We start from the raw sequence: 16,842 nt of genomic DNA on the forward strand, positions 1-16,842 counted from the left end.
GTACCATATTTGTCTCCCTTGTAACACTCACACACACACACACACACACACACACACACACACACACACACACACACTCCAGGTTAGAGGGCTGAAGCCTTAGTGATTAACATCTCTCCAGCTCTATAGCTTTTGAAATGCTACAGTACTGTTATACCACTTTATGAGAGACTTCTGTCCACCTGAAGACAAGAATGTGGACTATAGGACAGTCTCAGGTCATCAACTCAATTACCCCCATTAAGAGGAAAGGCCTGTGCTTTCCTGTTGGCCTCCTCTGAAAGGGAAGGGTGAGATGTCTAAGTATTTATAATCAAATCACAGGGAGCTGTTGCCAAATGGGGCGAAAGTAAGGCTCTCATGTGACACAGGATGGTTTTCACTGGGGTCCTTGAGGCGTGAGAACAGTTCACATGTGGATTCCTAGAGGACGCTAGGATGCCTGAATTGAACAAACTCCCAAACAAGGGTGAGCAGATTTCAGACCCTCCATCTGGGAGCAGCCCAGGCGGGGCTGAGTGGAGGTGACCCAAGGCACCCCTGAGAGCCACCCCTGCAAGCTGTAGAGGTGAGGACTCTCCAGGACTTCCCAGAGGAACTGCTTGCTTCCTTCTGCTACCTCCGCCCACTGTGTGTTCCTGCTCTGTCAGGTGTCACGGGTCTGAAAAACTGTCCTCAAGTAGCACCACAGGTCCTTTGTACTCATGGGTTCTACATCCAAGGAGTGAACCAACTGCAGACTGAGAATATTTCTTTAAAAATCTGCATCTGAATTGGTTTGTTGATGTGTGCTTATACTTCCAGCACTGTGAGGCTGAGGTTTAAGTCCAGCCTAAGCAATTTAGCAACTTACTGAGACCGCCTCAAAATACAAAGGGCCGGGGACAGAGCTTAGTGTGAAGGCCCTGGATTCCACCTCCAGCACCTTGGTGAGGGACGTTGTATCTGTACTGAATACATGCAGATGTTTTTTCTTGTATCTCCTAAAGAGCAAACTACTATTCCCATAGCATTGCCACTGTATTAAGTGTAAGTTATCCAGAGAGGACGCAAAGCATCTATGCAGGGACACATGCAGGTTCTACAAATATGATGTATTTTCTACCAGGGCCTGAGCAGCCATGGCTCTTGGGATCCGTGGGGTAAATTCCCTCATGAAATACAACAGATGACTGGAAGGCAAAATCACTGACTAATCATTGTCACTAGGGAATTAAGGCCAGGAAATGAGACATAAATGCATGTGGGATATTTGAAATGCATTAAGTGATATGTGGGTGTCCAGAATAGCAGCAGCAATAGCACTAGGATATGGACCATCTACTCACCTACCACCCAGGGACACACCAAGGAATGCGGGAGAGTCTGGCCTCTTCTCTCTGCTCTGCAAACCCCATTCAAAAACACACAGTTTGCAGGGAAAAAGGCTGAGAACCAAGAGCTCAAACCCATGATTACTCTGAGATGCGCCATGTGAAACTTGAAAACAGGAGGGTAACACTGTGTGAACAAAGGGCCTGACACAGCAGGCAAAGCTGAGCTTGTCAGTGTCCCACCCCCAACTGGGCTGGGAGCACCTCCCCGCCATAGTCTAACCAGACCCAATCTTCAGCAGGACCCCATCTTCTCTTGCCTCATGCCCAGGTACACTTATGTCATCCAGCTTTCTGTCCGGTGATTTCCATAGCGACACTACCTTCAGAGAACCTGCCTGGAGCAGGAAGCAAAACAGCTGTGCTTGGGCCAGGGATTTAGCTCAGTGTCATGAGTGCCTGCCTGGCAAGCATGAGGTTATGAGTTCGATGTCCGGTAACACACACACACACAGACACACACACACACACACACACACACACACACACACACACACAATTCAGCTGCACTTAACTTTTAACAAAATCATGGCCTATTCAAAAAACTCTTCACTGGCAGTGAAAAATGTTTCAGAACTTTATTGGAAGAAAGCAATAAATAATACTGTGATTAAAATAGTTCAAAAGTATATATGTGTATATGACTGTATACTTTGTTAGTTACTCAGAAAGTTCCACAAAAATTAATAGAAAAAGGGCAGTAATATGGATTGTACAAGTGAATTGTATGCATAAACTAAATTAAAAAGGCATGCTGCGTCTACCTATGTATCAGTTGCACAATAAATAACATGCACCCTGATCTGACTCCTTCCTTGCTGGCTTTTTAATATGCCAGTGAAAAGCAAGTTACATTTGCTACTTGTTCAATCCAAAATGGCTATGTCATCAAAATCTAAAAATGTATGACTAGTTGAAACATGTTTATAAACCAATGTAAAAAGGTGACTCACATATGAAAATTAAGGCCTTGATTAGTTAGAGTAGTACAACTTTATTTTCAGGGTTTCCTGCTCTCATCTGCTCATGCACCAATGTCTGTGAGATGTGAGCACAGTGCTCAGTGATTGGTCCTCTAAGAATAGCTGGAGGCACCTTCCACATGCTCACAGGAAAGAGGCAGGGAAGGTTCCAGGCTGGGGTCCACCCCTGGCCACTCCAGCCCTGATGAGAGAAGCTCCCAGCTCATGGCTTCTGGTCAAGTCTCTGAAGACAAGCTCCCCAAGTCCAGAGACAGGATGGGGAAAAGGGAACCAGTGCTAAGAAAGTTCCATAGTGCTCTGGTGCAACGGTTCAGTCCCGACTTTATTAGACTCTGATTTCTTGCTAAAAAAAAGGACAGTTAAGGTCAGTCAACCTCAAAATATGACAACTGCTTGGAATGAAGCCTCCTGATTTTTTTTTTTTTTTGTCTTTTTTCGCTTTTATCGGTACCAGGGATCGAACTCACGACTTCCTGCTTGCAAAGCAGGCACTTATGCCGCTGAGCTAAATCCCCAGCCCCTACCTCCTGATTTTAAAATGACTGATGTAGAGCAAGGTGAAGGATAATGCACATTGCTTATGTCACAACAATTTTATAAATGTAGTAAACTGGGCTGGGGATTTAGCTCAGTGGCATAAGCACCTGCCTTGCAAGCAGGCAGTCCTGAGTTTGATCCCTAGTACCGATAAAAACAAAAAAGACAAAAACAGGGTAGTAAACTAATTTTTTCAGGGATGGCTTATCATTAAAAAGTTAAATAGTAATAATTATAATATGTGCACAATTTACAAAAGCCGTGTATTTGTTCATAGGGTTTATACATACAAGCATTACAGTACATTCATTTGAAAGACTAAAATTAGATATAAGAACATGAATTACTTCCAGAGATATTTATAGCCTAAACATAGATGAAAAAGTAAGTAACTATATAAATGAAAAGTCCTAAGTTTACAAAAATAGAAGAAACATTAAATTCTAAAATATTTTCTCTATGTTATTGATGAATTTTTCACTAATTAAAAACTCTGTTATAAAATATCTTAGGAGTCCATATAACAAGTATTAACAGCGATTCGACTGAATTAAAAAATGTAGTCTCTGTTGGATTCAAAATGCTGCATATCATCTGTAGAAGTAGTGCAGGAAAACTGGAAGATAAAAACAAACAGAAAGCCTCTCTTAACACACACCACCTGGAAAAGGACCATGACTTCAGACACACATGCTGGGGCCCACTTCCCCAGGCCTCCTGCCTCCTCCCTGCTGGAGCGTCAACAGACAGAACACTGAGGACCCTGCTCATGGACTAGAGAGGTTTTACATTTTGTGACAGTTTTAAAAGTTAAAGTTAAAAGACTATGGAGCCCATCCCAGATTCCAGCTGAGGCACTGAACACAAGCACAGTAGGCAGAGCTCCAGCTGGGGTTCTGATCACGGGTCAATGACACCTCTGCCATCAGTCAGTCAGAGCTCTAGACCATGAGGACACAAGTGGCTCACTGGCGCCCAGGCATGGCAATGCAGCTTTGTGTTTAAAATGTCTGCCATGTATGGTGGCACGTCTGCAATCCCGTATGTCAGAAGGCTGAGGCAGAAAGATTGCAAGTTTGAACAAGGACTAGATGATCTAGGAAGACCCTGTCCCCACTAAAAAGGGGATGGGGTGCTAGGGATATAGCACAGTGGGAACACTCTGGGTTCAATTCCCCATATATGTGTGCGTACATGTGTGTTTGTAACAAAGCCAGTATAGGAGCTGTGTACCACTGTGTATAAACACAGTGGAAGAGATGCTTCCCAATCTCAGGCTCTGGCCTCCTGGTGTGGTCAGCTTTTGGGGTGCTTTTTTCCTCAGTTGCTGCTTTCCTGCCCACCCCCCAACAATGGCATCAGCAGATCATCACTTCAAGTGAGTAGGCATTTTTAGCTTTTAGGAAAAAATGGGAACGAACGTGTTTTTCTTTAAAACTGGAGACACAAGGGACACAGGAGAGGGGAGGTAAAAAGATTTAAGATGTCCTAGTACAGGTACCAACTCTCCATGATGAATTTAAGTACAACTAACTTACTAATAAAAATAAAAGTTAACAGAACAAAAATGACACACAGCCCTCTTTATGGTCAGCTAAAAACCAAAATCGCCTTGATGGGTACAGAGCTACTATTTCTGTCATTTTGAAGTTCCCCATGTAAATTGGCATGGTCTAAACCCACACTGTTAGCCCTGTTACAGCTTCACCCTGCTGTACAGGGATGATCTCCAGGGATTACGCTGCTCTCTACTCACCAACAGGAGGCTTAACAGGAGGAAGTCCTGACTGTCGCAGAATCCAACTTCTGTGTTTCTGATACACTGCCTGTTCCAACAACCATGAGAGGAAGTATGCAAAAACAAAGTGCTGTTAGTTTTAACACTTCACACGGGGCACAGGTAAGACACACATCTCCACACCTACAATGGTGTCTACTGAGGAATCCTAAGACTGCCTGGGAGAGTGAGGCAAGAGCATCAGAGGGCTGCCCAGAGTGGTTCTGTCACCACCCAAGGGGACACTTGCACCTAAAATAGCAATAGGGCCCCTTGGAAGTGCAAACCACCTCAGTGTGCACATACAGAAAGGACAACCACCTAACATAGCTACTCTGCAGCTCCTTAAGCCACACTTTGATATAGCAACTGGACTTTTCCTTGTGCCCTACAGCTAGACCTCCAGGAATGAATGGGGTGAATCAGCAGCACGAAGGGGAGGAGGGAACCCCAGCTGCTCTGCAGGCACTGCTCTCAGGGTGGGTTGCAGGCAAAGAGGCACAGCCCAGAGGCCATGGCCAGTGCTTCTCAGAAGACTAAAGCTTGTCTCAGTTTCTACAAAAAAGGATGGAGAACACGGAGGCAGGGGTCCTTGTTTGACAAACACTGGGTGGCTAAACAGGCAGTACAGCCCTGTCACAAACTGGGTAAAGAGCTTGCAACATCTTCTGCAGATATTTACACTCCCAGTTGTACAGTGTTTTGTTTTCCTGCAAGTATACCAGGAATACTTCTTAGCAACATCTTGCCATAGCTCTAGAAAAGACAGATAGCTGGCCGTGTTGGTAAGACTGGGCAGTCATTGTAAACCTTCATTCTAAAGTCTAGGAGACATGCTGTAATTTATCTTATACTCTCCACCTCGCAAGTCATTTGTAACAGTCCACCTTCTTACCAATGTGGCATAGACATCTTCTATGTAATTTACCCTGACAACTTTTTCTATTCAATCCATTTAAATTTAGTGTTACACAGTTTGCCTGCACATGCCTGTAATCCTAGCACTCTGGGAGGTTGAGGCAGGAAAACTCCAAGTTCAAACCAGGCCTGGACAATTTAACAAGACCCTTTCTGGATAATAAAAGAAGGGGTGGTGTGTAGTACAGGTAGAAGGCTCCCTCCCCAGTACCACCCCAAACCCCAAAACAACAACCACAACCACAAAAATGCCACCAAAAAAACAAATCAACAACAAACAAACTCATTAATACTACCCTTTATTTTTGTTTTGTTTTGTTGAAACAAGGTCTCCCTGTGTAGTTCACACTGGCCCTACAATCCCTGTGAATTCGAGGCTGGTACTGAGCTCTCAGCAACCTTCCTGCCTTAGCTTCCCCAGTGCCGGGATTACAGGTGATCTCCACATCCAGCTATGTTAATATTGCTTGCAATGTTCAGAGAGAAAATGTGATTCTTATAGTGAAACAGAAATTGAAGGTACAGGGCAAACAACAGAGTACTCATTTAGACTATTTAGTAAGCCAATGGAAATTAAGCTCAAGGCCCGTCACAGCTTACTTACTTATCTATTTTATTTATGATACAAGGTCTTCCTATGAAGCTCAGTATAGCCTTAACCTGGATTTATGATTCACATACATCTCAGATTCATGATTTTCCTGCCTCAGCCTCCCAAGTACTGGAATTACAGGCATGCACTTCCATGCCTTGCCAACATTTGTAAGACACCTTGAGGGAGAAAGTGTTAATTCTTAAGAACTTACTAGTTAAAAGACACACTGGAAAGTGTTCAGCTTTAAAAAGTTTATATAAATGTATTTTCCTCTGATTTTCATACAGGCAAGAAAGAGAAAAAAGGAAAACTACCTACACAGGGGGCTAACAACAGGAAACTTGTAACAACCCCACTGGTACAGTTTATACAGCACAACCATGTACATCAGGAATGAGAAGGAATGAAGTCTCCACCTAACACTGAGATTGTCAGCAATGCAGAGGCTCAGGACTCCATCAGCTTCACCCACATGACACATTGAAGCATCAAAATCACATTACTATGATGCCCAAGTTACAGATATGGAAACTGAGGCACAGCACAGCTACATGACTTGCTCAAGGTCATGTCCCTGCTACCACAAGAGCTGGATGTGGATGTGGGCTCTCTCAGGACCCTATCAGTGCCTTTTACTAGGTGGGCAGGACTGTCAGGGACTCAAGGTCTCCTCTCAGCCAACTGCACTCTTCAGTCAGCAGTTACATAAGGGCCATCCCGACTGCACTGGAAAGGTCAATGCCTTGCCATCTCTCACTGAGAAGGCAGCAGCGCTGCCCTAGCGGTCTCCACAAGGCTTCTGCCTTCTTCCCTGTCCCTCTTCAGGTGGCACAAGGTAAGTATATGGAAAGATAACACTGGAGGGAAGGGAAAAGGAAAGACAGAGTTGGCAGAAGCTGGAAGTTGTGAGCTAAAGTTTACTCTGCCATTTCTTCTAGTGTGGAGAGAAGTCCCAAGTGTCACACTGCAATTTTCCTGGCAAGCCAGTGCTGCCTGCCACACACTGCACCCCACAGGTGCATCAGCCTCAGCCCTGAGAGCACAGATGGGTGCTCCACTTTATTAGTTGGGCAAGGATGCTAAGGTTCAACCAGACAGATTTTTTAAAAATTCTATTATTGTTGTTAACCATTTTCCAACAAATGTTAGGGCTAATTCTGAACCATTGACACCTGGGCATGCAACCAAACTCAGATGCTTTGTAACACATACAATGGCCACTCTAGGTAATTATTAGCGCGCACATGCTCCCAGCCAGTGTTGCATTACATGGCCCACCACATACCATCCATCTGGATCTCATTGGGCTGCATAGAGCAGAAAGACTTGGAAGAAGAGACTCGGAAGTTTGCAGGGAGTGTCTCTGATGACCCAGTTGCCACGCCGTGAATGGCCTTTTCTCTAACCTTCTCTCTCCATGAAGGTGCTCTCCTAAAGTGTTTGTCATCCTCCTGGCAAATGAAAACACAGAACAGGCACACTCTAATAAAGATAACTGTCCTTCAGAAGGACTCCTAAGCCCCTGACTGTTTTGCTTTACTTAGCCTTTCCTGGTGACCTTCCAATGTGCTGCACACACTGGAACTTCAGTGTGAGAGGAAACATGACTACATTCCTGCTGGGCCCCAACTGGAGAAACGAGGGCAGTCCTGGGCACCAGGGATGTGATTTTCTCACCCATCAGAATATTTTATTTCTTACTGTGGACAAGCTCTTGCCTGCTATATAATGTACTTTTATTTATTTTCAAAATATTCTGGCTACAAATAATCCAACAAATGCTTTGCTTCCAGATTCAGCTTCCATCTTCTTTGTGAAAATCAAGTACTCTTGGAGCTCACTGAAGACAATCGTAATGTATGGCAACAGGTGAGTTATGATTTAGCATGAGGGGAAATTTAATATACTTTTGAAAGAAACCTTCCAAACAGAAGAACTGGGGCAGGACAGTCAGCTGTCACCAAAACACAACTTAAGACTTTGATCGCAGGCTGCAATCTGTTTGACAATATAGAAATAATTTTTGAAGGTTGCCAAAAATTAAGTAGTGGACCAAGAGCAAGGATCAGTAGTAGAGCACTCAACTGGCATATGTGAAGCCCTGAGGTTGATTCCTAGCAGTGAGAGGAGAAAAAAGCTGAAAACTTACAACATCAAAACGTCTGACAGTCCCAAGGACCAAAAGGTCGGCAAATTCTTTGTCCAAGACATTTCGAGCCTGAAGTAACAAAACAACAACTAAATATATCTGAAGGATGTTACACATTACAATTTTTTAAAACAAAGACTTCAAAGACTCACATGCTTGCAACACAAACTGGAAAGAAAAGATAGTGAAAAATCAAGCATTTGCTTATTTTGAACTACCATATTATAGATTAGTTATGGAAAGTGATTACTAGTTGTCTAGAGTTAAATTTTCTCTCCATTCAAATGAAAAATAAGTATTCTAGAACCACAGAAAAACCGAACACTGTGGCTAAGCAGACAGAGGCACAGACTCCGTTGTCACCTTTCTGTTCTCTGTCGGGATCTGTAACAACAGGGCCAATGTGTTGTAATCGAAGGCTTCATCTAAGGCCAGCTGTGCGCCATGAACCCCACTCTCTATGAGGTTGTTTGCATATTCTTTAAGGCCAATGGATATGACCCAGCGAATCACTCGATCATTGCTCCAAACAAGCACATCTGTGAAAGAACAAAACAACTGTAAATGTGGCTTCAGAAAACCTCTTCATCATACATGTCCTGCAATGCAGGGGAAAGATTCCTAGCATGGATCTTGATCCCTCAGTTCCTGAAAATGGACTCCACACTCACAAATACTGACAGACACACACCTAGACACAGCTGTTTTGGTTCTGCCTCATTCTAATAAAAACTTTCCCTTTAGAAGCCTCCCCTAGTGCACTCAGGTGTCACAGTAAGATTGTGGATGGGATATATTCAGGGAACAATACAGCATGATTGGCTGAGGATGTAGCTTGGTGGCAGATCACTTGCCTAGTATGTACAAGGCCTGGGGTTCAATCCTAAGACTGCAAAAACATCAGGCTGAGGGTCAGAGTCAGACCTAGCACGTATAAGCATGTTTCCTACACAGACCCCAGAGTCTCCTGAAATGCTTCTCCATCATGAAAGGGGCAGATACCATGACAGTTCAGATACCTTGCTGAGTTCAACACAAACTCTTTGCTTCTGACCTTCTGACCTTTGTTTTCTTTTACTTTTTCTTGTTGTTGTACTGGGAATCAAACTCAGAGCCTTGTGCTTACCAGGTAGGTGCTAAGCCACTGAGCCATACCCCAGCCCCTGTGCTTCTGAAGCTTTGGTCATATCAACATCTTAATATATTACAAAGAAAGAATTTTAAAGACATTCCAGCATACTAGATTTTGGCAATCGTATATCATACAAAGATAATTATTAAATGTATTCTATTACAGACCAAAAAATTGCCACTCTGTAAAAATATATCTGACCACCAATCTTTTCAAAGACTGCTTTTGCCAACTGACAAAATATGGAGAGGGGATATAGAAAACAAATTAAATGGATTAATACATTTCATGTCTGATTTTTTTTCTCAACTTTGTTTTGGTACCAGGGATCAAACTCACGATCTTGCACTTGCCAGGCAGCCGCTCTGTTGTTGAGCTATATCCCCGGCCATGACTTTCTTTTCTAAATAGACCTCAACGTATTCTTTGTTTTAAAAGAATTAAAACCCAGGCCTTGCACAGACTAGGCAAGTGTCCTACCACAGGGCTACATCCCTGGCCAATAGATAATCCTTTATTTTATTTAGAAAAAGACATCAGAATGAGGATGAAAATAACAGAACCACGATGCAGCCTGAATGAATCAACTATGGAAGACTTGACACAGTGCTTGATCATTATTCAGTAAGTCTCATTTCTTCTCATCACTGCAGTGCTATTAGTAACTACCGAGAATTCTGAGAGACTCTCGTGAGCATGACATTCAGTGTTGTCTTCAGAGAAAATGCCTGTCCCTGTCATACTGAGGGGGCTGCCATGCCCTCTCCTACCTCCTGGCCTGTTTCTGACATGTCTTTCCTTTGCCCACAGGACACTCTGTGGTTTCTGTAAGGACTGCAATCCCAGTTAGTATGGGTGCTGTGGCAGGAGGGTCACAGGTGTAATCCCAGACCAGGGTACTTAGTGAAATTCTGTCTCAAAATAAATAAATAAATTACAAAATTATGGGTGCTAGGCTATTGGTTGCCTTGACCTCTCCCTCCCTCTGGGAGCAGAACTGTGTGCCCTGCATGCTGCCACAGGCCTTAGAAAAAGCTCCCAAAGCTGTAGTTTTGACCTCTATCCAGTAAGCAAAAGGCAGTGGCTTGTTTGCCTTGCTCTGATCTAATAGCATAAGGCAGAATCTCTGAGAGAGCGTATACAGTGTACAACAACAAAAGGAAAACTACATGAAAGAATGCCAGCACCAAGAGGGTAGCCTACAGACTGAGATAAGCACACACTGTCTCAGGGCACCCCTTTTCATCCCTCCTCTTGTTATCATGCCAAGCCAGTTGTTTCCACTTAAAAGTCTTCCCTGATTTATTTTTTTGTGGTACTAGAGACAGAAGCCAGAGCCCTGAGCATGCTAGGCAAGTCTTTTTTCACTGAACTACATTCTTAACACCCCTAATTTTCAAATCTAGTTTTAGTGTTCTGAGACAGGGTCTCACTAAATTGCCAGGTCGGCCCTGAATTTGTGATCTTCCTGCCTTAGTATTCTTAGTAGCTGGAACTGTAATTTGTGTAATTCCCAGATAAATGTATGATTATTTTGTGCTTTTTTTTTTCAGTCCTAGGGATCAAACCCAGGGCAATGCAAGTGGTAAGCAAGTGCCTTATCACTAAGCCCTTGATTTCTTTTTGAGGTACTCAGGAATAAACACAGAGATTTGCACTGAGCTGCATCTCTAGCCCTGTTATACTTTTCATTTTGACAGAAGGTTTCACGGAGTCCAAGCTGCCTGGGCTAGGCTTGTGACTCTGCTGCTATATCCTCCCAGAGTGCTAGGATTGCAGGTATGTGCCAGCTCAGCTGGCTGCTATACTTTTTCAAACAGGCAATCACCCAGGCTGCCTGGGAGGCAGCAGGCATGTGCTGCATCCATCCGGCATAATGTACTTGCCTTTAACTACATCCTGACTTTCTTCTCTTCTTCTTTCCAGTTCTTTCCGATCATAATTTAACCTTTTCAGGCACATAAGTCCACACTGGAAGCTGTTCCTATTTACAAAATAAGGGGTTATTTAACGGTGGCAATGTGAAGTCTCTTGATCCGTTAGGAAGAACCACTTGCACTGCCTCACCTGTGAAAACTGTCAACCATTTTCAGCCGCCCCCACAGGTCTTTCTTGGTCAGATGGTCCAGCATCCGAGCATCCACAAGGCACTCCATGAAATAGCTTCGGTACTGAGGTAGGCCCAGGCTGGGCAGCCACTCATTGCCAATCCACTCGTGGTTCATGTCCCCATATGCAAGTGTCTGATTTCAACAAATGAGTGACATCAGTTCAGATTTTTAATCTAGACAACATTCTTAAAGGCTAAATGAATGACAACATTGCTTTTCATAATTTCTAAATATTTGGTCTCCCATTCCTACCTTTTCAAATTCCTAAAGTTTTATCCAACAGAAATCATATTGGCAAAATTTTATGACTCATTTAGGACAATTTACCAAGCTATAGAAAAATCATACCTGTCTATAAATTCCTTTTCTGAATTAGTTTTCAATATAATAATATAGGAATAAAGAATGATCATGACTCATGAACAAGTTTGAAGAATCAATTCAAATCATTCAAATGAGCTCTAGCTGGTTTTGATTTTATTTTTAATACTTTGTCTTCCTAAATGACAAGTGTATTTGAAAATCAGGAAAAGTAAATTTAAAATGATAAACGAACAACTAATGAGACTAAGAACAAAAAAAGAAAAATACAATTAAATTTAGAAGACTTCAACACTCCTCTCTTAACAACTGGTTCAATGTGCCAATCAAAAAACCAAAAAGGACTAAGAAAAGGAAAACAATCAGGAAGGCTACGGACAAAAACAATACTGTCAATCAATCTGACCCAGATATAACTTACACTTTTTCCTTTCTTTTTTTTTGGGGGGGGGGTACTGGGAATTGAACTCAGGACCTCATTCTTGCAAGGCAGGTGCTGCAACACTGAGCTAAATCCCCAGCCCCTCCCCACAACCTTTAAAGACAGAGATTCCCATTATATTACCAGGATTGAGTGCAGTGGCTATGCACAAGCACTCCCTATGCAAAGAGATATTGATGCCACTCTTAGTATGATGTCCATCTTAGTTTAATGCCCAATTGTCATAGGACATTATAACAGCCAACTTCTGGGCTCAGTCTCTTGAGTTTTGGCAACTACAGGGGTGCATCATCACATCTGGCTTCAGGACATACTTTTTTTGTGGTGTGGTATGGTGGTGCATGCCTGTAAACCCAGCACTCAGGAGGCTGAGACAAAAGTATTTCGAGTTTGGGACTAGTCTGCACTACACCAAAAATAAGGAATCATGGTAAGTAGGTTTACTGACTCAGGAATAGGTTGGTTCACCAACTGAGGAGGAAAAAAAAAAATCAATGAAATTTGCCCAATTACGAGATCAGCAAAGAAAGCCATGTCTCATAATACCTTATGTGGCACAAGATCCATCATTCAGTTATGAAACTCAGCATTCTAGGACGAAAGACCCACCGCCTCAATCTATTAAGGGTCATCTACCAAAAGCCTGCAGCTAAAAACCTCACAATGAGGGACCAAATGTCTCCCTGAACGGAAAGAAGCACAAGGGGTGTCCACTGTCACCGTTTATGTTTGGCTGTGCTGGAGACCTGGCCACTGTAATGGCAGGAAAAACATAAAAATGGCATGAGTTGAGAAAGACATAAACCTCTCTTTATTAGTAAATGACACAATTATCATTGTTGAAAAAGTCTATGAAATAGCTATTAGGATTTATACATGAATTTAGCAAAGCTGCTGAATATACAATGAATACACAAAAATTAACATTTCTAAATATACAAAATGAACTGGAAATTGAGATTTTAGAAGTATCTTATATAATGGCACTAAACTGCATAAAATCCTTAGCAACCAATTCAACAGAATATGTCCAAGGTCTGTACAATGAAAAATAGACATGATATACAACCACTTCACAGAGAATGGTTCGTTATGCTCTCCAGCTAAGGAAGATTAAATTACATTCACAGGAATCCTAAGGTACATTGAGGAATCCTTTAAAATAAAAAACTATCCATTCCCATCCATCCCCTCCTGGCTTGAACTCAGGGTTTCATACCTGCTAGGCAAGCACTCTAACCTGAGCTACATCCCCAACCCCCTACAACAGGGTCTCACTAGGCCCAGGCTGGTCTCTAAGTTGATATCTTCCAGCCTCAGCCTCCTGAGTTATGGGATTACAGTCATAAACCACCATGCATGGCCTCCATGTTTGGTTTAGAACAATGGATTCCACTCTAGTATTTTATTTGTTCCAGTCAAGATACAAGGGATGGCTCAGCTAAGAGGAATGTTCCAATTCTAACAGAAAAGATTTCAAAACTTTCTTTAAATGATGAGTGACAAATATACCACTATGGTAACCATTAAGATACCTAACAATGTTACCATGATGCAGTCCTTTGAGTCATACTTTCATGGGCCTGGGATTCACAGCCTGAATATTTGATGTTTTCTGGCCTGCTGACTATGCTATCTTCTAATGAGTAGAAGAAATCTTCCAAATAAAAAGCTGTGCGGAAGCAAACCCTCCATATCTCTGTTTACTACTTTTGCAGTTGCTGATAATGCAGATTCTGACAGCTCAGACTCAGTTTGAGGGAGAGCCTCCTCCTCTCCCTGGCTGCCACCACAGCCTTCTGAAGAAGTGTGCAAAGGGACCTCATGCTCCAAGCATGGACAAGTCACGCTCAGTCTCAAGGTCAGTAAAATGCGAGCTCCACGAGAGTGGGACTGCAGCTGTCCTGCTCATTAATGGCTCCTGGCAGCTGGCACAGCCTTCTTACACAGCCAGTCATATCTTACATCTGATATGCGAACAGTTCTGACCACACTTGAGTGTTCCTTCCAAAGCTCAGTCAGGATTGAGGCCACCCAGTGCCAGCACGGGCAAAGCACAATGCTTTGTGCTAGCATAGCTCTGTCTGGGAAAGGATGGTGGCAAAGTGCACCAAGCTTCTGCAGAACATTGCATGTGGGGTAAATCTGGAATCTTCTGCATGGGCCACTTTTATGTGGTCACTGCAAAAAGCAAATGTTAAGCTTATTCAACTACACTTTATGTCTCTGATGCTATTTCATATTGAAGTGGTGACCATATTCTACTTTGTCTTTTGGAATATATTGAAACTTACGTAATTATGAAATGCACTGCTTAATTCACTGATGGTCATTGTTGGTCCTGTAGAGAGACCTCTAACTAGGTGAATTTAAGTGATTCTAGAGGCAGGGAGTATCTAAACCCAGGGAGGGAAACCCAGTTAGTAGCTATTCTCTTTCTTCTTAGTTTTTGTTTCTAAACTTTTTGTAATTTTGAGACAGGATTTTACTATGTAGTTTAGGCTGACCTTGAACTCACTATGTAGCCTATGCTGGTCTCAAATTTGCAACAAACATGCTTGATCAACCTCCCAAGTCCTGGGATGACCCATATGTGTCACCAAGTTCCACCTCTCTTTTTTTCAAATGAACAAACAAAACAAACAACCAAGTGCTATAACTGAATAACCTTTAGAAATGCAAACAGAAGCAACTGTTTCAAGCATCATCTTGGAATCAGCAAATTCTAATCTTAACTCATTTATACTTGCTTTCAGACATATGCTAACTCTTCTGAGCCCCCGAATACCGTGCCCCTGGGAAAAGCTGAAGAACTACAAGTCCCCTGGTACTGCACTGTGCCCACCAAAGACCCACGAGGGCAGAGGGATGCTGGGAATTTAACCAAGTCATCTGACTCAGACACTGTAAAACATGGGGCAGAGCTTTCTGTGTAGTGAAGAGTTAGGCAGCTGAAATTCAATCTCTGTGAAGTGATAAGCCTTAATTTCTGAGAACTCCATTACTAAGATCTTTAACTCAACACAGTAGGGCAGTACTTAGTCAAATAACAATATAAAGACATAGAGGGAAAGGCCCCCTGCCAACTTTCAGGTTTAGAAGTGTATTTCATGATTTTTTTCAGCAGTACATTTTAGAACAAAACTAACCCAGCAACGAACTACATGTACATAAACTCAGGAGTTGCCTAAACCAGGGGACTTTGTATAAAAGATTCTATTCATAAATAAAACAACCTTCGTTCAAAGTAATTTCCATGATCCCATATGGGAAATGTTCAAAATTATCCATGAGATGTAATCTTTAATCCTGTGATTTATTTGATTACATTCTTCAAGTCATTAATGATACTATGAATAAATTAAGATGTGAAAAACACCTACTAAAGCAGGTCACACAAGTTTACATCCTCAATTGCTTTTTGTTGCTACAGAGTGAAGAAATATTATAGAAAGACTCCAACCTTATCCAGCTTCCCTCCTCATCTTCCTGATGTTAGGTTGTTAGGAATGTAAAAGAACATAACTATTAGTATTAGTGAACTTTAGTAGTGTAAGCAAATTAATTCTGCAGGGAACATGCACCTTGACTGAGTGAAAAACATTCAAAATATCAATGCCTCATGCAAAAACTCATGAAAATCCAAGAATTTCAATTTTCCATGCAAGGAGCAGACTTTTTCCATGCCAACTAACCTCATACAGTAGACTGTTGGCGTTAGACAACCACAACGCAGTGCTCAATGGAGGTCTCTCCAAAAGGAGAAGCAAATTACATCTTCTCTAAATGGGGCAAATCTATAAACTAAATTCTTGTAAAAATCTAAAAAATGCAAATACGACTATACGCTATGAGCTAATAACCTAAAAAGAACACATTATATTTCAAACAAATGCAAATTAACTTTTGTTTTCAACAAAAGACAAAGGGCCCTTTGGTCTGGAGTAGGAAACCCACTTTGGAACATGAGCTGCAGGGCTGACTGACCATCTGAGATGTGGCTGCAAGTGTTTCCATCTCTTCATGTGTTAACCAGACATTTCCTGTGGTCTAAGGTGACCCCAGTGCACCAGCCACATCCAGGGCAAGGGAAGCGTGACAGAAAGGAGAAGGACGCACATATGAGCCACAGGCACAGTAAGGAGCCACGAGGCAAAGGTCACTCTTTGCACATTTTCATTTCAGGCACCCACAGAGAAAGCCAGAGATCATTAACACAGGCTCATCCTCTTTTAAACAATAACAGTGTGGTCGGAATATAAGGAGAACAGCACACAATTTCCAGATCACATGCTTAAAAGTATGGATGAGAACATACTTTATATTTCTGAAAAGTTACTTTCCCCAGTAACTGATGATTCAATACACAGTATTTTCAATAGTCTCACCATGTTGGAGGTATAGCTCATGATAGGGTTTTTGCCTGGCTCTCCCAAAGCACTAGGTTTAAGCCTCAGTACAGCAAAACAAAAGAATAAAACAAAACACACAGAAAGCAGTCTCA

At 42.4% G+C, this 16,842-nt stretch overlaps 1 protein-coding gene and 1 long non-coding RNA gene across 2 annotated transcripts in view; one reads left to right on the forward strand and one right to left on the reverse strand.

The window, feature by feature from the left end:
- Nucleotides 1–1,932: 1,932 nt before the first annotated feature.
- Nucleotides 1,933–16,842, reverse strand: part of LOC134471428 (liprin-alpha-1-like) — a 58,821-nt gene continuing 43,911 nt past the window's right edge. The window contains exons 14-22 of the mRNA XM_063230335.1: nucleotides 16,326–16,388; nucleotides 15,805–15,827; nucleotides 11,532–11,711; nucleotides 11,351–11,448; nucleotides 8,696–8,871; nucleotides 8,333–8,401; nucleotides 7,469–7,634; nucleotides 4,650–4,719; nucleotides 1,933–3,509 (exon numbers count right to left, since the gene is read on the reverse strand). Of these exons, the coding sequence (XP_063086405.1) occupies nucleotides 4,661–4,719; nucleotides 7,469–7,634; nucleotides 8,333–8,401; nucleotides 8,696–8,871; nucleotides 11,351–11,448; nucleotides 11,532–11,711; nucleotides 15,805–15,827; nucleotides 16,326–16,388 (834 nt within the window). The 3' untranslated portion in view covers nucleotides 1,933–3,509; nucleotides 4,650–4,660. The remainder of the gene's footprint in view (nucleotides 3,510–4,649; nucleotides 4,720–7,468; nucleotides 7,635–8,332; nucleotides 8,402–8,695; nucleotides 8,872–11,350; nucleotides 11,449–11,531; nucleotides 11,712–15,804; nucleotides 15,828–16,325; nucleotides 16,389–16,842) is intronic.
- On the forward strand, nucleotides 13,984–15,589 carry LOC134471328 (uncharacterized). The gene is made up of 2 exons (XR_010040719.1): nucleotides 13,984–14,199; nucleotides 15,095–15,589. It is a non-coding gene; the product is annotated as an uncharacterized LOC134471328 (long non-coding RNA).

Source organism: Cavia porcellus, unplaced genomic scaffold (assembly GCF_034190915.1).
Source record: "Cavia porcellus strain 051 isolate PalLab524CR breed Dunkin Hartley unplaced genomic scaffold, mCavPor4.1 scaffold_18, whole genome shotgun sequence".
NCBI classification, from domain to species: domain Eukaryota; kingdom Metazoa; phylum Chordata; class Mammalia; order Rodentia; family Caviidae; genus Cavia; species Cavia porcellus.